Source organism: Mus caroli, unplaced genomic scaffold (assembly GCF_978045245.1).
Source record: "Mus caroli unplaced genomic scaffold, Mus_caroli_1 scaffold_4, whole genome shotgun sequence".
Taxonomy (NCBI): Eukaryota; Metazoa; Chordata; class Mammalia; order Rodentia; family Muridae; genus Mus; species Mus caroli.
The window spans coordinates 39,896,650-39,918,894 of record NW_028227259.1 but is presented as its reverse complement, the minus strand read 5'-3'; the positions used below and the strand labels follow the sequence as shown (position 1 = coordinate 39,918,894).

The window sequence follows — 22,245 nt, the reverse complement described above, 5'->3', positions numbered from 1 at the left end:
TTTGTAGCTTTGTTAACTGCTTAGCTTCACTTGCTTCTTTCCAGAACTATATGGATCCAATAGCTACCCTGTCTGTGGCTCCATCCACTAGATGCTCCCCAGAAGCACACAGGCAGTCAGATGCTCTCTCTCTTCTGTGGCTCTGCATGCCATTGCATCATAAATCAGCTGTCTCTGCTGTCACTGTTTCTTCATGTAGCCACCTCAATCAGTTCTACTAAAAATAGGCAATAAAGGGCCACTCAAAAGAAGTCTTCAGTCCCAGCACACTCTGAAGTCAGGAAAACAGAATCATCATCAAATAGACCAGAGAGACTTCATCCTGCACCTGAAGGGTACCACAGCAAACATTGGTCAGAGTGGGGGAGTCCTACAGTGGAGGGGGAGGAAAGATTGGAAAAACCAGAGGGCCCAGGGACACACCATAGGACACAACCCAATCGATTCACTGGAACACACAGTGGCTCACAGAGATCAGGGAGCCTGTGGAGATCTGAACTAGGTCCTCTCTATATATGTATGGCTGAGTAGCTTGGTGTTCTTGTAGGACCCCTAACAGTGGGATTGGGGGCTGCCCCTGACTCTTGTGACTACATGTGGGACTCCTTTCCTCCTCCTGGGATGCACTGATGTGATATAATGCCTTGATATGTGCCTGGTATTATCATAACTTGCTATGTAGTGTTAGGTTGATGTCCCTAGGAGGCCTGCTCCTTTATGAGGAGAAGTAGAAGGTGAGGGAGGATCAGGAGAGAGGGGTAGGATGGGGAAAGGAGAGGTGGGGGAGGGAAGGGGTGTGAAATACAATATAAAGAGATGAATAAAAATAAAAAGAAGTATTTGATTGTGCCTCGTATAGCAGCTCTAGGAAGGCAGTGCAGGAGGGTTGCTGAGTGAGCTGAACAGCCTGCTGCACAGTTTGAGAAAGAACATCTGCATCCTGAACAGGAAAGCCTTTCATGCAAATGAAGGCTTATATCTGTGCCAATCACAGCAGCTGCTCTGCTAGGTCATGAGGAAAGTGCTCCCCCTCTAGCCTGGGTAGGAATATCTGCAGGGAAAAGTGTAGCAAGGCTATGGTGTAGTGTCTGTCCAGTGTTTAAGGTGGCATGTATAAGAGTAAACCTTATATATGCCAAGGATTCTGGTGTCAGAGTCATCAGAGCAGTGAGGGAGAGTCCCATATCTGCCAGTTGGAAAGCAAAAATCACACTGTTCTCCAACATCCTTGCTTATTTACAGGAAAACAAACATGAGAATAAACATTCACAATAAGAACTAAAATAAATCTCACTACTGGCCTGACCTAGGTCCTAGCTGTGACTTTAACACTGTTCAGTACCCACGCAGAGTCCCCTAGAGGAGTGGGTCTCCTCAACCCCACTGTGCTGCAGAGCACAGCTTAAGCATCTACACAAAGCTGAGGCTAGACACAATAAATGTTTATACAGCGAGTTGTGAGGTTGACAATTAAAGTTGTGAGGTTGTCATTCTTGGTTCACACAACAGCCTGTCTCCTCAGATGAAAAATACTGGTTGGAATTGTGTGTTTCATAACTTCCACAGGAAGTCCTGTGGCGATGGACTAGGGGCAACCAGTGAACTCTTTAAAAAGTCCTCTTACTTTTGAGGTCCATGTGTCCATACCAACTTCCCGTCCTTAACTTTATTGCAACAACATGTAACCCCACCTCAAGGAGGTGCTGAGTTGGACAGCCAGCTTCCAAAGCTTCTCAGAAGGCAGCCATCTCCCTTGTGCTTCAGTTGAAAAATGAGACTTTGTCAACCACACAAGTCTGAAGGACTTGGGACCAGAGTAAGATTCTAGGGGCTTTCCTATATCTAAGGCAGTTCCCTAGGAGGCTCACCCAGTGCTTCTTCAAGGAAGGGACCTGATGAGACCTCGTGGAGCACTGGCTAGCCAGAGGTGGCAGGATGTTAGAAACCTCAGAGGCACCCTCAGTATTCAGCAGAGAGCTGTGAGAAATTACAATGGAGAAACTACATGAGGGCAAGACATCCAGAAAGAACTCCAGAGAGCCTGGAGATCAGTGCTTATACAAGCCTGGGGGACCATACTCCTCCCACCAGACTAGGAATCCCCTGTCCTTCAAGACCGCAGAGGACCCAGGAAGATCTTAGATTAATAGTGGTGGTGACTGTTCTACTCCACAGAAGAAATCTGTCAAAGGGAACTCAATGGATGAAAGCGTTCCTAAGCTCTAAACCTCACCGTAGAACACACTCCAGCAATACAATCGATTATTAACACATGACATTATCTATCCCTAAACAGACTGCAGTTAGTAACAGTCAATCAATGAATACCAGGATTTTGGTGCAAAATGAAGAGGATATGAAATCTTTAAAATTCCACCCAGAATTGACATTGTTAACATTTGTTCTTTGGTTAGAGTAGACCGTAGGGGTAGCATGGTTGGCAAGCACATGTGTGTCCTTGAGTATACACACGCACACGCACACACACACACACAAATACACACACATGCATGTGTAAATTGTGTTAGATGTCACTAAGCACACTCTCTAGAGATAAAACTCATAGCAGTTAATGTCTACATTGAAAAGAACAAATGTCCCAAATCTTGGGCTTTGGGGCCTCCATAAGAAGCTGAAAAACAGAAGAGCAAAGTCATAATTCACTGAGGAAGGTAATAATGACCACAAGAGCAGAAGTCAATGAAATGGGAAAGGAGAGGCAAAAGAGGCAATCGACAAAACCAATGAAAAACCAACCCATACATTATTGTAAAGGCCAATACAGCAGGCAGATCTTTACTCAGTGTCTTAATTTTGGTTTCCATTGCTGTGATAAAGCACCATGACCAAAAGCAACTTGTGAAGGAGAGAGATTATTTCAGCTCCCACTTCCACACTACAGTCCATCATCAAAGGAAGTCGGCAGGAACTGTAGCAGAAGCTATGGAGAAACACTGCTCATGGGTTTGCTCCCTATGGCTGGCTCAGCCTGCTTTCTTAGTGCTACCAGGACCACCTACCCAAGGCTGAAAACCATGCCCAGTGAGCTGCAGCCTCCTCAAGCAAGAAAAATGCACCATGGGCTTGACCACAGGCCAATCTGGTGGGGGCATTTTCTCAATTGTGTTTCCTTCTTCCCAAATGACTTCAGCTTGTGTCTGGTTGACATAAAAAACAGCCAGTCCAGCAGACTCCTAAGGAACCTGATTACTTAGGAGGAAAGTGGGGAAGAGAGAAGAGAGGAGGAAGAACAGAGGGAATAGAGAAGAAAGGGAAGGGAGAACAAGGGGGAAGGAGGGGCCCATACTGACCCGTGACATAACTACAGATCCTACCGAAATGAAGAAGATGACGAGGAAATATTTTACCCCAATAAATTCAACAGCTTATATTAAATGAGCAAATTCCTTGAAGGACATAAACCACCAAAATTTATTCAAGAAGAAACAAATAAATTCTATATGTGTATCAAGGAAATTAAATTTTTAGCTAGAGCCTACTCAATAAAGTCAGTAACTTGCCCTAAAATCACTGGGGAGTTTAATGGAGTGTTTAAGGAAGACATAATGCCAATTTTTCTCATCCACTTTCAGAAAAGCAAAGCTGCGCTATTCCTCTGTTCATGCGTGAGCATGGATGCTCCCACAGGCACTTGCCATCTGAGCACTTGCCAGCTGTTTTGTAGTGCTGATTTGAGGAGCCAAAAGTACATACACAGCCTCAGAGGCCCTCACTGGATCTCCACCATGCTGGCATTCAATCCCAGACTTCCAGGCTCAGAAGTAGTGAAAGATAGATGCTCACGACCCACTCAGCTTGTGGTTTTGTTTGTTTGTTTTGATTTTTTTTTCGAGACAGAGTTTCTCAGTGTAGCCCTGGCTGTCCTGGAACTCACTCTGTAGACCAAGTTGGCCTTAAACTCAGAAATTCACCTGCTTCTGCCTTCCAAGTGCTGGGATTAAAGGCCTGTGCCACCACGCCCAGCAGTGGTACTTTGTGATAGCAGCCAGAGATAACCATGATGTTGGCAGGACACACTGACCCATGCAGGTCACCCAGGTGTGCATGTGTATGCGTGTATATGTGTGCTTGCATGTGTGTATGTATGTATATATATATATATATATATACATATATATATATATTTATATACACATATATATACATATATATTTATTTATGTATGCATGTATCTATACATTTGTATGTATGTCCATGTGTGCATATGTGCATATATACACATATATGTATGCATGCATTTATGTATGTGTATATGCATATATGTGCATGTATGCACACATGTAGATAGATAGATAGATAGATAGATAGATAGATAGATAGATAGATAGACAGACAGACAGACAGACAGATAGATAGATAGATAGATAGATAGATAGATAGATAGATATACATATATATATGTATATGCCCTCACATGTGTACACTTGCACCCAGGTAGTATGAAGCAGGGCCTATGAGAGCTGCTTCTAATTGCAAGCTAGGCCATGGTAGAGGATGTGCCTTAGGTCTTTGGCTTAGGAGGACTTTGAGAAATCAGTCTTAAGAACTTACCACATTGTCAGTGTCTTAGTTAGGAAAACATTTCATTGGAGCTGCCTTGGAGTTTCAGAGGTTCAGCGTATTATCATCATGGTTGGAAGCATAGCAGCATGCAGGCAGACATTGTGCTGGAGAAGGAGCTGAGAGTTCTACATCTTGACCTGCAGGCAGCAGAAAGGGACTGGATGTGTTTGACACTGGGCATAGCTTGAGTATTTAAGACCTCAAAGAACTCCTAAACCTGATAAACAGCTTCGGTGAAGTAGCTGGATATAAAATTAACTCAAACAAATCAATGGCCTTTCTCTACACAAAGAATAAACAGGCTGAGAAAGAAATTAGGGAAACAACACCCTTCTCAATAGTCACAAATAATATAAAATATCTTGGCATGACTCTAACTAAGGAAGTGAAAGATCTGTATAATAAAAACTTCAAGTCTCTGAAGAAAGAAATTATAGAAGATCTCAGAAGATGGAAAGATCTCCCATGCTCATGGATTGGCAGGATCAACATTGTAAAAATGGCTATCTTGCCAAAAGCAATCTACAGATTCAATGCAATCCCCATCAAAATTCCAACTCAATTCTTCAACGAATTAGAAAGTGCAATCTGCAAATTCATCTGGAATAACAAAAAACCTAGGATAGCAAAAACTCTTCTCAAGGATAAAAGAACCTCTGGTGGAATCACCATGCCGGACCTAAAGCTTTACTACAGAGCAATTGTGATAAAAACTGCGTGGTACTGGTATAGTGACAGACAAATAGACCAATGGAATAGAATTGAAGACCCAGAAATGAACCCACACACCTATGGTCACTTGATCTTCGACAAGGGAGCTAAAAACATCCAGTGGAAGAAAGACAGCATTTTCAACAAATGGTGCTGGCACAACTGGTTGTTAACATGTAGAAGAATGCGAATCGATCCATTCCTATCTCCTTGTACTAAGGTCAAGTCTAAGTGGATCAAGGAACTTCACATAAAACCAGAGACACTGAAACCTATAGAGGAGAAAGTGGGGAAAAGCCTTGAAGATATGGGCACAGGGGAAAAATTCTTGAATAGAACAGCAATGGCTTGTGCTGTAAGATCGAGAATTGACAAGTGGGACCTCATGAAACTGCAAAGCTTCTGCAAGGCAAAAGACACCATCAATAAGACAAAAAAACCACCAACAGATTGGGAAAGGATCTTTACCTATCCTAAATCAGATAAGGGACTAATATCCAATATATATAAAGAACTCAAGAAGGTGGACTCCAGAAAGTCAAATAACCCCATTAAAAAATGGGGCTCAGAACTGAACAAAGAATTCTCACCTGAGGAATACTGAATGGCAGAGAAGCACCTGAAAAAATGTTCAACATCCTTAATCATCAGGGAAATGCAAATCAAAACAACCCTGAGATTCCACCTCACACCAGTCAGAATGGCTAAGATCAAAAATTCAGGTGACAGCAGATGCTGGCGAGGATGTGGAGAAAGAGGAACACTCCTCCATTGTTGGTGGGATTGCAAGCTTGTACAACCACTCTGGAAATCAGTCTGGTGGTTCCTCAGAAAATTGGACATAGTACTACCGGAGGATCCAGCAATACCTCTCCTGGGCATATATCCAGAAGATGTCCCAACCGGTAAGAAGGACACATGCTCCACTATGTTCATAGCAGCCCTATTTATAATAGCCAGAAGCTGGAAAGAACCCAGATGTCCCTCAACAGAGGAATGGATACAGAAATTATGGTACATTTACACAATGGAGTACTACTCAGCTATTAAAAAGAATGAATTTATGAAATTCCTAGCCAAATGGATGGACCTGGAGGGCATCATCTTGAGTGAGGTAACACAATCACAAAGGAACTCACACAATATGTATTCACTGATAAGTGGATATTAGCCCAAAACTTAGGATACCCAAGATATAAGATACAATTTGCTAAACGCATGAAACTCAAGAAGAATGAAGACCAAAATGTGGACATTGTGCCCCTTCTTAGAATTGGGAACAAAACACCCATGGAAGGAGTTACAGAGACAAAGTTTGGAGCTGTGATGAAAGGATGGACCATCTAGAGACTGCCGTATCCAGGGATCCATCCCATAATCAGCTTCTAAACGCTGACACCATTGCATACACTAGCAAGATTTTGCTGAAAGGACCCAAATATAGCTGTCTCTTGTGAGACTATGCAGGGGCCTAGCAAACACAGGAGTGGATGCTCACAGTCAGCTATTGGATGTATCACAGGGCTCCCAATGGAGAAGCTAGAGAAAGTACCCAAGGAGCTAAAGGGATCTGCAACCCTATAGTTGGAACAACATGATGTACTAACCAGAACCCCGGAGCTCTTGTCTCTAGCTGCATATGTATCGAAAGATGGCCTAGTCGGCCATCACTGGAAAGAGAGGCCCATTGGACTTGCAAACTTTATATGCCCCAATATAGGGGAATGCCAGGGCCAAAAGAATGGGAATGGGTGGGTAGGGAAGTGGGGGGCGCTATGGGGGACTTTTTGAATAGCATTGGAAATGTAATTGAGGAAAATAAGTAATAAAAAATATTAAAAATTTTTAAAAAAAGACCTCAAAGCCCTACCTCCACATTGACACAGTCTAACAAAGTCACACCTCTCCCAACAAGACTACACCTCCCAATAGTGCCACTTGCTATGGTCCAAGCATTCAAACACATGAGGATGTGGGGAATACACCTATTCAAAGCACCAGTCAGGAAACCAGTCATGCTGTCCCCCACAATACAGTTATTACCACCCACATTTAACAGAAAGGGAAACTGAGTCACACCAGTTAAATACTATATGAAGTATTATGAGTCCATAGATAGAATACAGGATGAGAACTGGGTTCTTTACCTAGAGCTGGAGTCCTTATCACATGACAGGGGGAGACATTGTCCCCGGGTGATCTCCAACTAGAGTTGAGTTTCTATTCTCCTGAGCTATGATAGAGTCTTTGCTTGGAATTATGGAAACCAGGATCTAAGGGTTGGAGTTCCGTGTCCAATGGCACTAAAGCATGCTGGGGACAAATTTACAGGCAAGTCTCTGTTTTCCAGAAATCCACCATGTGAATAGTAGCTAGAGCTCCTACAGAAATCAGAGGATGCAATGGTGACAATGATGTCACCTTGCTGAGACAGGTGAATTCCTGGGCCAACAAGGGTCTCCCCTCTACCATTTCCCTGCCCACTACTAGCTCATTCACACAGGCAGTAGCAGCCAGTACACAGGGGCTTCCAGTCTCCATGACACACACAACTTCAGAGGGAGAGAGAGCGCAGATATTATCTCCAAAAATAACCTCTTCATCCATAGATGGCACAGTTCTGCAGCCCACAGTGGCCAGCTCTAGAGGGTCTATGGTTCCTTCTGAGTTGGGACGATTCTGGGCATCCAGAGTGCATGATGGCCCACAGCTGGCAGAGACATGTTCTCAATAAAAACAAGGGAGAAGGCCGGGTTCTGGGAAGGAGGGGAGGAGCAGGCAAGACAAGCTAGAGCTTGTTCTGGAAGGAATATATAGGAAGCCTACTCTGGGCTGGTCAGTGTGCCTGGAGCTGGGTGTGTGGCAGTCTGAGACCATCAGGCATTCTGGGGAAATTCATACCTGAGCCCAGGACTAGCTATACAGTGATTGCAAAGGCTGTGTCTCTGTTCTGGTGGCCTGGGGGCAGTGCTAGGGTCTGGCTCTCCCCCCATACAGCACATTCTCTGTGCTCAGCCCATCTGGGAAGTCTGGGCTGCAGAGCCAGGATGAGGGACACAAACAGCCGAGATGACAGCTAGTCACAGGAAACCAGGCATGCAAACCTGGATTTAGAACCCATGTTTCCTCACTGGCAGAACTCAAGTGCCAGCTTTGAAGGAGAGAGACATTCTGAAATTGGTGGGATTTAAATGAAAATTGAGGAAGAGGCTGCTGGATTGTGCAGGTTTGCCTGGCCATGAGGAAATCAAGACTGTGGCCAGAAAGAAAGGTGAAGTTGCCAGAGAGAAAGAGGCAGCCACGGTCTTGTAACTTGCTCTTTGCAGAGAGTTGTTGGAAGAGGTCAGTTCTCCACCTGCAAGGTTTCCTAAGGTTTGCATCCATTTGATCTAGGATGAACTCCATTTCATTATCCACTCCTTATCCCAACCCCCAGAAAGTTCAATTCTAGGGAACTGAATTATTGGGAATATGGTATTAACTTACCTTCAAAACAGCACAGGCAAACTTATAGCAGGAGCCAGGGAGCAGAGGATGCCTCCTAGGAGGCTCTTGGTATCTCCCTACTTTCTCAACTAGAGGGAGAGAACGATTTGCATAATCAGAAAATGAAATTGGAGATGGTGTAGTTTGGGTCTTGAATGTCAGCCCGTGTTGGTGTGGTTAGGGTGTTGAGGAACCTTTAAGAGGTGGGGAGTTATTCCTCCCTCCTTCCCTGAACAGACACTGACTGGAGGCCCCAGCATGGTCATTCCAGTCACTTTCCTTTTTTTTTTTTTTTTTTTTTTTACTTGCTACTTGCTGTTTACCAGAGCTTCATGTGCCATTAAATATTCATCAGCATAATTAAGAAGCTAGAAAGCAGTGATAAAACTAATGCATAATATTATATTATGCCTGTCAAGGATCTATCCAGGCAGCCACTGGCTGCAGCCCCATGGGCATTGGGGGTTGCAGGCATCACAAAGTGGCATTTTGTCAGTATCTCAGAGGAGCAGTTTCAGCCTCAGTGATTAAGGGTGGAGAGGCCCCACAGCCTGTCACTGAGTCATGCTGAGCTCTAGACCAGGCCTGTCTGGGGACAGTGGCTACCTAAGAAGCCCCTCTGACTCTAGGCTTCTTGATGCTCTGACTTAAAGCAGTTACAGGTTTTCAAAGGCTGTCCTCAACCTGTGTATTTGGTGACTTACCTCAGGGGACAGAGCAGCATTGTAAGTATATATTCTGTGTCTACTTCATTATAGCTAATAAAGTTTTATTTATTCAGTGCCTTTGAATTGATGGACAAGGACATTAAAGCCACAGAAGGTGAAATTAAAGGCCTGGGGTCAGACACTATTTTAGGTGTCAGAACCAGCAATGGATGAGGTACTTTGATTCTGAACTCTGAAGCCTTGGGATGGGGGGCATTAAATAAACCAACACATGTACCATGTTTACAGAAAACTGATGGAGTCCCTTTTGTCTCCTCCTTTCTGTTGGTCCATACTGAAGATGGAACCCAAGGCCTCATAAATGAGATGCAAGCATTAAACCATTGCCCTATGTCCTAGCCTTGAGAATCTTCTGACAGAAGCTACCCTGGCCTGGCTGTCTCCACACCTCATTTCTCTTTCTACCATCAGTCTACCCTTTTATAGATTGAGTTTCTAGAAACTCAGTCAAGTGTAGATTTTAAAATAATTTTAGTTGAGTTTGTATTGAATGCACAAGGCTTTTTGTCATTATTTCCTAAGCAGCAGTCTAAGGGTGATATTTAGCACGACTCCCGTGCATTTGACATCATGAGTCACACAGACATGAGTTTAAGTGTGTTCGAGGATGGTGAGGGCTCTGTGTATACTCAGTAGCACTTTATGGAAGGGGTTGAGCTTCGTGGCATTGGTGGCTGTACTTGGGCTTTAAACTGGTGCCCCATGGCTGCATTTGTTTATTTGCTTCTCCTAACAGGATTAGTGGGCCTATATCCAGAAGATGCTGTGCTCTAGGTATTTATAATCATGGTGTATCATGGATCATCCACACATTGGTTTTCTGCTCTGGGAGATGATGTACACACACACACACACACACACACACACACACAGAGTCCCACACACTGTTCTCTCTCTGACACATACATAGTCTCTCTCTGTCTCTCCCTGTCTGTCTGTCTGTCTGTCTCTCTCTGACACATACACACACACAGATTTACACAGTCCCTCCCCTCTCTCAAGCATCATTTTAAGTAGATATTTAACATATGCTTTATTGTGTATAATAAAGGTTTATTGAAAGCTCAGCATTTGAATTGAATTTTCTTCTTGGTAAAATTTTGTTTTCCCCAGGTCAGTCATTGACATGCACTGTGTTAAAGATTTAAAAACAAAATAGGACCCCTTTATGTTGGAGGCACAGAATGAAATATTGATGGTGGGATTGTAGAAAGCCTGGGGACTTGAACAGCTGTGATGTGGGCAGGGGGTTAGGGTGTGCTTCTGGCCCTCACAGAATGAAGGAAGTACCTCAGCCTTCCCTAGTCCCTCCACCCCTGGGCAGCTACCACATCATTGGGTGGAGTCTCCCAGATGCACTGTGGTCCACAGCACTGGGAGGCCTAAAGATACAAGAAAGACCACAATTTCTCTTGAACCTCAGCATCACTGAGAAAAGTGACTCTTCCTCTGTCTATACTTTATCCACTGGATATCTCATGAGGAAAATCAGCCCTCTCTGGGATACTAACTGTTCCCTTGTGTCTCTACTAATGGAGTGATGGGGCTGGCTGGCTCCTTAGGATGGTACCCTGTGGCTAGAACATCAGTGCTAAGATTCCTTAAAGGAAGCCGGGGGAGGGAGCAATGGGGCATAGCTGAAGTTCAGAAGCATCATCATCAGAGGTCTGTTCTTTCCTTGGTGGTCATGGGATTCCTTTCTCATTAACTTCATGCCCAAAAAGGACAAGAAAGGCCTGACCACTGTCCTGAGCACGAGAGTGTCAGGACACATAGAAAGTCTGTGTAAGCTATGAAGGCTGGAGATGGCTTCCCAATATCTGCAGAGATGGAGCCCTGAACATGTCCATTGACTGAGACCCAGAGAACACAGACCAAGGCTTGGGCCACAGACCATGAGCCATTGTTACACTACTTACCAGCTTGAGGGCCCTGCTTCTCCTGAATATCCTCACTGCAAAATGAGAAAAATAATCCCACCTTGACCTGGCAACTCAAGGGCTGGCATACTTGGGCCTCTGTAGGAAAGGCTGGGTCTTTCTGTAGGAGCCACCATGGGGAGCCAAAGCACAGATGAAAGCAACCACAAATTGTCCCACATAAAGCAAAAAAGGAGGTCCACTCTTATACATACATTTTTAAAGTTCCCTTTATGGAAAAACAGAGCATGTAACACACATTGTAAGAATAGAGAACTGCACCTTCCTCACATAAACTGGGTGGGGACCCATCCCAGCCACGGTCAGTGGTCTGTGTGAGGAAGGTGGGGTAAGGTGGGTTCCCTCTGGATCATGGAAATATGGACTTAGAAGGAAGGTATGTTTGTGTCCTGTGGCACAAAAGAGACTGGACCTGAACACTGGAGGGCCAACTTGTATGGCACTGTGTCAAGGCTGCAAGCATATGTATACTGCAAGCTGTGTGATATAGACGGACAGACCAACCCACGTGGGCTGGAGGAAAGATGCACCTGTCTTGAGACAGCCCCTGGTGCTTCCCCCTGGGTCAGTCTAAGCCCAAGGCCCTGTTGGCCTTCTTGGCATTCAGGAAATTCTTTTTCCTCCTGGGAGGAACACGCAAAGAGATCTCAGGCTCCCTTGGGCTTCTGAATACGAAGATCTTTTCTCCCGTGTTTAATATGTCCATAGCGTCTGCCCCAGTGATGGGGATGGGAGCCAGTTCTCCAATGGGCTCTAGGGACAGGTGTGGCCAGCTTCCTTTCCCAGGAAACATCACCCTTTCCTGGACGGGAACATATATCTTCTTCAATATGCTGCAGAGAGAAAAAGAAGATCAGATTCTGACCCAAATAAGTGTCATTTTATTTGTGTGTATGTGCTTCTGTGTATGTCATGTTTGTGTACTGCCCATGTAGGCTGGAAAATGGCAATGGATCCCCTGGAGCTGGAGTTACAGGCAGCTGAGAGCTGCTCCATGTGGGTTCTGGGAACCAAATTCCAGTCCTGTCCAGAGCACTGATGTAGTCACTGTTCTCTTGCTGTGAAGAGACACCACGGCCAAGACAGTCATTATAAAAGAAAGCAGTTACCTGGGGGCTTGCTTACAGTTTCAAAAGTTTGGTCTATTATTACCATGGCGGGTTTGGTGGCATGCTTGGTGCCTGAAAGCTACATGGTAATCTTCAGGCCAAGAAACTGGGCCTGGCCTGGGCTTTATAAACCTTAAAGTCCACCCTTCAGTGACACATCTCTCCCAACAAGGCCACACCTTTCTAATCCTTTCAAATACTGCCACTCCCAGTGAGTAAGAATTCAAATATATGAGCCCTTGGGCCCATTTTCACTCAAACCACCACAAGCACCAGGCACTTTTAACCACTGAGCCAACTCTCCAGCCCTAAGCACAATTTATATTTCTGTCTCCTCTCTGACCACTGGTTGTGACTTCAGTATAATTTCAGAAGATGAAACTGCTGGCTACCTTCACCAGCTTGTAGTGTGAAAGGTTCAGAAGTCTTGTGAGACCACTGTACAGTGTAAGCTTGTTTCCTAGGAATATTTACACTATGGAAATAGCAGGGTTCCCTCTGGAACTCCCTGTTACAGGAACTACAGCTCCCTGATAAACACTTATAACCACATCCTACAGACCTCATCCTGGAAGCAGTGAGAATTTGGGTAGAGTACATCTGAGACAGAATGTCGAAGGACTAGGAACTCCCCTATGATAGGTCTGGAAGGTCCTGTCCCTGGAGCCCTGGCTGCTACTATTGCTGTTATAACTCTTCCCGGCGAGCCACATGGAACCTTAAAGCCACAGGATGCTCCCATGGCTCCAAGCAGTGTAGTGAAAAGCCATATCAATAAGGACCACCTGCAAGGCTCACTGGCCTTTCCTAAGGTATACGCCTCTGTGCGAGACACTGGGACCAAGGTCTCTCATGACTGGTACCCACTCTACAGCATCAGCACAGCACAGCATGGGTGCAGGGAGAATACCTTACAACCAAGTGCTGTTTCTGGTCCGGACTTGAGTTAACTTCCATTGCCTGACATCCTGCTCTTATATCTTGGGTGCTGTATTCTGATATCCAATCTATTACCAATGATCCCATGCTTTTCTTTGCAGATTATCCATGGTATGGGATCTCGGGACCTTCAGCTCTGAGACAATACAGAAGGGTAGGGCTTGAACAGCCACCAATTCCAAGTAACCAGAGGGCAAGACTTTTAAAGCCAGCCGCGTTACTTTCTTTGTGTGGGCCCAGATGCTGCTACCTTCTGTGTGCATGTATGTGGCATGCCTGCATGTTCCTCTGGATGTGTATACATGTGTATATGCATGTAGAGGCCAGAGGTTGACATCTGTGTTCCACAGTCACCTCTCCACTTTGTCTTCTGAGATAGCATCCCGCATTGAACACAGAGCTCACCAAGGTTAGGTTAGCTAGCCTGTGGGCTACAGCAATCCTCTTGCCACTGCCTCCACAGTACTGATATTACAGGCAAGAGCCACCATGCCAGGCATTTTACTGGAGAGGGTGAATCTGAACTCAGGTCTTCCTGGATGCGTGACAGGTACCTGACCAACTGAGTTGCTACTCCAGACTGAAAATATCACTTTTTAAGCGACTATTTTCCACCTAATGTGACATCTTTCTAATCCCCTTTATTTGAAACCACAGGAAACCCTTGTTCTGTGGTCTGTGGCAATGTGAAGTGACCTGCCTTTCCCTATCCTCTGAGATCTAGGTGTGCAGAAATCACAAGCAAGAGAGACAGGCACTAGAGGAAGAGGCAAGCCTGTGAGCTCAGACTTACAGGAGGATGAGTTTGACAGCCCTAAGCCTGTGGCCCGCACCACCTTCCCCAGCTTCAGTCCTGGGCCTCTGCACCAGACCTCTCCACACTTAGGTTTTATCCTCCCCACTTTCTGGAAGGTTCAGGGTAACAAGAAGTTAAAGAACTTTGGAAATAGTAAAGTCTGAAGAACCCTAAGGAATTATTCTTTTTCTAATTATATCTCATTAAAACCTGCTATTAGCTAAAATAAATACAGTAATTAAAACGCTAATAAATGTTAGGAGAACATTCTCCTACTGAGAGCTATAGGTTTGTCTTCAGCTTTTAAACCAAGACCAAGAACATAGGCATGTTTTCTTCTGGGAAAGAACTTCCCACCTTCTATCCCCTCCCTGGCAACTTGGCCACACCCCGGAGGCCCTTCCCCAGCTCCTCACCTCTCCTTCTTCCGGCGGGCCCAGAGCATCCTCTCCAGTCCTTGACTCACCAGATCTGCTCTGAATCTGCTGTCCAAAGCCTTCCACCAGCCTTGGTGTTTCCTAATGCAGAAGGAAGGGGTTACAGTTTTTTTTTAAAAAAAAGAATAAAATCTGATTCTCAAAAAACCCATCTGGCACCATCCCTGAGGTGGCTGCCGATGCCACCTAGAACCCTGAGAGATTTGCTGAGTGTCAATCTCAGGCCTGGTCCACAGATAATCCCTGCCTGGAGGGTGGTGGTGACAGACAGCATCTATCAGGTGGAGGCAGGCAGTGCAGAGAGTTCTGTGGTGGTGTCCTAACAGCATGTGCTGACTGCTGTGTCTCCTGGCCTCAGGATGCACACACAATGCAGGTGAAATTCCTCTTATGTTCCACAGAGTCCTAGTGCCATGGTCATGGGGACACACTCAAGAGTGTGGAGGTGTGCTGTGGGTAGAGCAATGCAAACATGGAGTCTTGGAAGGTGGCCTGACAGAGTGTTGGTGGCCACCTGGCTGTTTAACTCCAGGCTGAGGAGAGGGACAGAGGAAGAATTGTGTGGGCCTTGGCTTCAATCCAGCACAAGATAGCACAGAACAAAGAGGGCTGTCACTGTGCTCTAAGCTACTCAACTCTCCATGGGGACAGTTACTGCTAGGAGTCCATTACCTCCTAGGCAGAAAAGGGCACATCTGATCACTGCCCTCCCATAATGGACCCTGGATCTGTTCTGGATCCCACATGCCCCTCTGCACACCTTTTCTCTCTAGCCAGCTTCTGTTACTTAAAACCCAAGACTCTGAACTCATGTGATGTCCAGGCCCCAGGTCTCCAGAGTGACAGTTCCAACCTCAGAGCCTGACCAGGAGCCAGGGCAAAGAAGGAAGATGTGTGTTCATCTCAGGACAGACATCCCAGTCTTCCAGAGCCTATCCCACCCTGCCAATCCTTTCACAGCCTTGGAGATTAGCTGGCCTCAGAATGGAGTTACCAGAGACTAGAGCTACAGAATCAAGAGCCATGACCCCACCCACACCCTGTCTCGGTCACCTACACCTGGCCTTCTGACATGTTCACAACCAGCCTTCAGATCGCTTCCATACCCAGGTTCCAGATCGCACTGTCTTCCTCTGACCACACCTACTCATCCAGCTATATCCATCTCTAGCTTCTTACCATGCTCACACCCACCCCTCTGGTCTCACCCAAGTCTGATTCAGATGACTGTGCAAGAGCCATGGACACTAAGACAGTTCTTCCAACCAGTGAGACTCCTGTCCTGACTGACTCCTCTCACCACAGCCTACTCCATTTGGCCTCTGCAAACCTAAGTCTAATCAATGTTTATGATTGATTAAAAAGAGACTGCTCCTTTAGTCAGGACACCAGCTCGGGCACACTTGGGACATCTTTCCATTCCAGGGATGGGACACAGGGCTTTCAGATTTTGTGAAAAGCTCCTCCCAGTCTTGTCTTCCCAGGAGCTTTGCCTAACTCAATTCAGACCCAGACCATAACTGTAAAGAAAAGCCCTTGAGGGTAGGTCTGCAGGTATGGGCCCCAACTGCATATTCCAGAACAGGAGACAGTCACACCCACTAAGGCACGCTGTTGGAGAAGCCACCAAAGCTAACATTTAGGGAAGTTTCAGTGAGAGGCATGCTTAAATTCATAAAAACAGCAGGAAATGCAGCCTAGCTAGCGACACAAGAAGCAGGCAGGAGTAAGGAAAGTCACTCTGCTACAAGGTCTGGAAAGCAGACAGCATGTGTGTGCACACTGCATGCTCACTGAAGTCCGGCATAATTCCGTCCACCCTGACCTAAGCTGGCTTCACTCACTCTGTGAAGGTGGGACAGTAACAGACATTCAGCAGAAATGGTAATTTGAAATCTGAACTCCAGTCTTCTCCAGGCTCCTTTTGGGTGCAGGTTTTAGGAGGGGCAGGCTTCCTATCAACCTCTGGAGATACTCTGCAGCGAGCCCTGCAGCTGGGCCTAGACACTGGACATGCGAGGCATGCTAGCCACACTGCCCACTGGAGATTCTTTCTGTTCATATTCTGCTAATCTTAACATGACCCCATTGTACACTGATGAACAACAGCCTGTTCACATTAATATAGAGAAACTATACACGCATACATGCAAGTACATGGAAAAACACACCTCAAAAGATACCAGAACACACATGTGCATACACATAGTCACAAAACTTGCCAGATAAGCATGCTGCAAGGGAAGAAATATAACCAAATGATAACAGTTATTTTTTTTCCAATCAGGGAAACCATGAATACTTTCTTCTTTTTCTCTCTATGCACTTTTAAAATTTTCTTAATAGCATGAATACTACATATTCTGATGGCCCTAGAGAAATGTATGTTCAGAAGCCTGGAAGTTTGTCATAAAAATCTAAAGCACCGGACCAACTACTCAGATCTACTAATGCGTGAGCTCTGAGCAGCAGGGCCAGCTGGAAATGTCCATGTCTGACGGACACTCTTTTTCTCTGGATCTTAGGAAGGTCAAACCTGACTTTCAAGGCAGCACCCACCCTCACCCCTGCCCCATCATTCCCACCCACACCGGAAGCTCACCTCCTCTTGCCCTGCTCTGCCTGAGCCTGTTCACCACCGCTCTCATTCTCAGCTGTGTGGTCTGAGTGCTTCTCACTGAGTGCATCCAGCAGGGCCAGTAGCTGAGGCTGTGAAGCCGCTGGAAGCACCACACTCAGGAGTCGCAATAGTGTGCTCCCTGGTACCATTGTCATCCTCGAGAGGTATGACACCAACCTCAGTCCCTAGGGGGAAACACAAGAAGGGAAGAACACAAGCCATGGTTCCCTCTCGACATGCTGTGCAGCAATATCTAATTCATGACATTCTCAAGGTTTTCATTGTCCTGGGGTGATAAATATTTCAGTGGCTCAGCCTGGAAACATTCTGAACTCACAAAGCTGTCAAAAAAATGTCTTTGGTCAGCAGCCTTCACACCCATAATGTCTCTAACAGCTCACCCACCCCTTCCAAGTTGGCTCACTTGAGCAGAGGCAGACTCCCTGCGCAGGAGGCCCAGCCTGCATCACTGCAGTTGGGCATATCTCTCCATCCCCTCTGCTCTGCTTCTGGGAGGCCCCTGGGATAATGGAAGCTCTGGGAAAAGCTGAGTGTCCCTACAGCGGTGGATGACTGGTGCCACCGCTCCACTGACACATGAAAGGTCACTTGGTAACAAAAAAGGAAGGGCTGCTGAGCTCAAGGATGCTATGATGGGAGGGAATGGTCTGTGTCCTGTGGAGGCTGTGAGGTGACATACATGCAGTGCCATTGCTGAACATGAGAGAAAGATGGAGAATGGACCATGGTGCTGGGGTTGGGGATGTCAAGTGTGGCAGCGGCTGTGAAATGACATACAGAGGATGGGGGATCACCGCTGGGTTGGACAGTTATGTATCTTTGTGATGGTTACAGGGATTTCCTGTGGTCACAGGACAGAAAGCTGCATGCCAGATCTGATGTTGTCCCAGGCAAAGCCAAGGAGACAAGGAACGAAAGGTGGATGTTGTAAAGTTCTATACCCTGACAGGCCAAAATGAGTCCAAAATAACAAGCTTAAAAATGGGCCAGCTCTGTGCTCCTCAAAGCCCGTGCTGTGTACCCAGCATCCCTGAACCAAATGCTAAGTCCTTGGGCCATGTCTTTACTTTGTGCCTCAAATTCTTATCTGTACTGTGAGGCTACCAGTACTGCTGCAAAATGTTTGGCGAGGACACAGTAGCTGGTTTACCAGTGTGGTGGCACGTGACTATAATGCCAACACTCCGGAGGTGAGGCAGGGGGTTGCATGAGTTTAAATCCAATTTGAGTGATACACTCCCTTACCCCATTGCACCCCCTGCAAAAAAAAAGTGCCACCAGGACCCCACAACCCAATAAAAGCCACTCCTCTCATTTGCAGGGTGGCCATTGTTGCCCCTTGGCCAATCAATCCCTGCCTTCCCTGGGATTTTACAGGGCAATGCCTGGAGGGGAAGAGGAACATTTGATGTCCAGCAAAGCCAGACAGGGTTATGGAGAGTCTGACTGATCTACGACGTGTGGAGAGAGTTCATGAGTGGGCAGAGTAAAGACAAGATGAGACTTCACTCTATCTGCTCTGCTGTGGCAAAGGACTGTTGTTGTTATAAGAACTGCTGTTACAGTGTAACAAGAAAGATGTCTGTATACATCAGCCAGATGTAAACATCTCAGGCCTCACTGTAAACAGGACGTGGTGACAGTAGGGACTTTGTCTTGTCCTGGAGACAAAAAGGCTCAACAGCACAGCTGCCATCATTGTCATGTCTGCTGGACCTGAGCTGATAATGAACCCGAGGCTGGACCATCTGACATCCGAAAGATGCTGGTTCTCAGAAAGGGAGAATGTCCTCAGATGTGGATGTGCCCTCTCACCTGGCTGCAAAGGCTGGCCATGGTGTCAGCTTCCATGCTTTCCAGAGAATCTTCCAGCACCGCACTGTTCTGCCACTCCTCTCTCACCCTGGAGTGAAGAGAAAATCTAGAGGTCCAGCCCGGCCAGGGAAAGCTGACGGGAGGCCAAAGACTCACAGGCGAGGAGGGAAGGAAGGGAGAGCTGGCCTGGGAGCTAGCCTGCCCTCCTGGCCTGGATCACTTCTTACGGAGCGCAGGAGGCTGGCGGAGGAGCAGAGCTCCAGGAAGCTGAATGAAGAGGGTTCCACTGCCTATCACAACCCAACACTTGTACGGGTACAACTCAAACCCAACCCTTGTCTTCTGCAGATTCTTTCAGGGGGCAGGAGAATGTGGTGGTGGTGATAATGATGATGATGATGATATATTAAAAAGACCCAGCCTAGATCAAATTAACACCTCTGCACTCACCCCCTTCTGACAGACATTCAGCTCCTCCATTGGTTAATTCCATGCAATGAAAATGGCACTTTAATGTCCTGTTTACCCAGGAAACAAACTCAAAATCACTGTAATCTGCTCACCCAGAAACCAAATGGAGTGTTTCCTCCAGTTAATGTGTGCATTTCTAAAAACCCAGCCAATGCGTGCCGTATACAGTTTGTATCTGCTACTTTACATACAAGATACCATAGTCACAGTGGGGAGTTAGAGAGCTGCAAGGAATGGTGTTTCTCCAGAAGCACTGAATGCCACAGGCAAAACCTAATTGTCTGATGTTGATTGTAAAGAAAATAAACCAAAGAAACAACAAGGTTTGGACCTATCTAATTTGTAGCTCCACAGAGGCAGGGTCTAGAACTCTGCAGCTCAGTGGAATCAGAACCGAGCCCTTCCTATGCCACAGCTACCTCCTGGCTCTGATGCTGCTCCACTGTGGTGTAAAATGCTACCAGGCAGGGGAGCTGCGTGGGAACATGTGGGGCCTCTCTCTCATCTCTTCACAATTTCTTGTAAGTTTATGATTTCTTGAGAAAAAGTCTAAAAGGATCCAGATGTGGTAGTGCAAGCTTTTCACCCCAGCGCTTGGGAGGCAGAGGCGGGCAGATCCAGCTGGTCTAGGGCAGCTAGGCTATCCATTGAAACCATGCCCTGGGGGTGAGGGGGGAATTTAAAAGGGCCTGTTGAGATGACAGCTGAGTAGGCAAAGGCACCTGCCACCAAGCCTGAAGACCCAAGTTCAATCCCCAGGACTCACACGGTAGAAGCAGAGAACCAACTCCCCAAAGTGTCCCCTGACCTCCATATATGCACAGACATGCACATATACACACACTCGATTTTTTAAAATGTTTTTAAAAAGTTAAAAAATACTGCTAGTAAACCTCAATGATATTTTAAAAAACAAATTATAGAAGACATCAGGAAGGAGGGAAGCTGGTATACTTCAACAACAGCAGCTTGTACAGAACACAGGAATAGTACCTAAGGCAGGAAAGTGAGAGGCCGGGTTACTCCGGCCAGGAGACTCCTCCTGAGTTCACCGTGGACCACCCACCTACCTCTGCTGATGCTGCTCCAGTAGCTTCTGGCCCTTGTTCAGGGCCTGCCGCAGGACAGCAGAGACCTGCCTTTCAGGATCCATCTCCTCAGGTTCGCTCAGCCCAGGTCCATCGGCCGCCCACCGCTGCCAGCTCTCCAGGACCCGCTGCTGCTCGGTCTCTTCCTGCTGCACCAGCTGGTCCTCCAGCTTCCTCTCCAGCTCCTGCAGCTCCTGCAGATGAAGGAGCAGGGCGGGGGGGGCGGGGGTGGGGGGTGAGTCCCACCCGAATCCAGGTAGGGAGGAGTTACAGTTATCACAAGCCTCTCCAGTAGCTGTGTCCCCTCTGTGGTTAAGCATCCCTGGAGCTGAAGTCAGGCTCAGGCCAGATTAGAGATGGCCTAGTCGGCCATCACTGGAAAGAGAGGCCCATTGGACTTGCAAACTTTATATGCCCCAATACAGGGGAATGCCAGGGCCAAAAGAATGGGAATGGGTGAGTAGGGAAGTGGGGGGGGGGGTATGGGGGACTTTTGGGATAAAAAAAAAGGAGTGACCAGACTTTCACCGAGCTACCAAGCCCATCTAAACCTCCATTTATTCCAAATATTAAATAGATATGAATTCAATGAAACTGCTTAAGAGAAAGTCTGGTACCTAGTGAATGCTCAATAAATGAATAATTATCAATTAAAAAAAGAAAAAGCACCAGGCCACTTTGTTAACTGCCACCCACATGGACTCATGAACTGGCTACATTCTCCAAAGCTTATCCCAAGCCTACTATCATTTGCACTGTGTTTTTTGTTTGTTTGTTTGTTTTGTTTTTTTGTTTTTTTTTTTTTATCTCTGTACTGGTTAGTTTTGTGTCAACTTGACACAGCTGGAGTTATCACAGAGAAAGGAGCTTCAGTTGAGGAAATGCTTCCATGAGATCCAACTGTAAGGCATTTTCTCAATTAGTGATCAAGGGGGAAAGGCCCCTTGTGGGTGGGACCATCTCTGGGCTGGTAGTCTTGGGTTCTATAAGAGAGCAGACTGAGCAAGCCAGGGGAAGCAAGCCAGTAAAGAACATCCCTCCATGGCCTCTGCTCAGTTCCTGCTTCCTGACCTGCTTGAGTTCCAGTCCTGACTTTCTTTGGTGATGAACAGCAGTATGGAAGTGTAAGCCGAATAAACCCTTTCCTCCCCAACTTACTTCTTGGTCATGATGTTTGTGCAGGAATAGAAACCCTGACTAAGACAAATTGGTACCAGCAGAGTGGGGTATTCCTGTGACAACCTGACCATGCTTTGGGGAGGACTATGGAAGGACTTTGGAGCTTTGGGCTTGAATATCCATTCATTGTTAAGAGCTCTGTCAGATGTTTTGTAGGAGCTTGGAAGGTAATGTTGAGAACAGTGCAGAAGATCGAGGCCTGGCTTGTGAAATTTCAGAGGAAAAATTAAAGACTCTTTTCAGGGCCATTGCTGTTTTGATTGTGAAGATTCTGTAGTTCTTGTTAGCTGGGGCTGAAGAATCAGCTGTGATTAACAAGAT

At 46.3% G+C, this 22,245-nt stretch overlaps 1 protein-coding gene across 2 annotated transcripts in view; it reads right to left on the bottom strand.

The window, feature by feature from the left end:
• Positions 1-11,500: 11,500 nt before the first annotated feature.
• The window catches only part of Evc2 (EvC ciliary complex subunit 2), an 86,147-nt gene continuing 75,402 nt past the window's right edge, over positions 11,501-22,245 (bottom strand). For both annotated transcript variants that reach the window (XM_029476919.2, XM_085836652.1), the window contains 5 exons: positions 20,728-20,939; positions 19,187-19,274; positions 17,333-17,535; positions 14,710-14,811; positions 11,501-12,282 (listed from right to left, as the gene is read on the bottom strand). In XM_029476919.2, the coding sequence (XP_029332779.2) occupies positions 12,015-12,282; positions 14,710-14,811; positions 17,333-17,535; positions 19,187-19,274; positions 20,728-20,939 (873 nt within the window). In that variant the 3' untranslated portion in view covers positions 11,501-12,014. The remainder of the gene's footprint in view (positions 12,283-14,709; positions 14,812-17,332; positions 17,536-19,186; positions 19,275-20,727; positions 20,940-22,245) is intronic.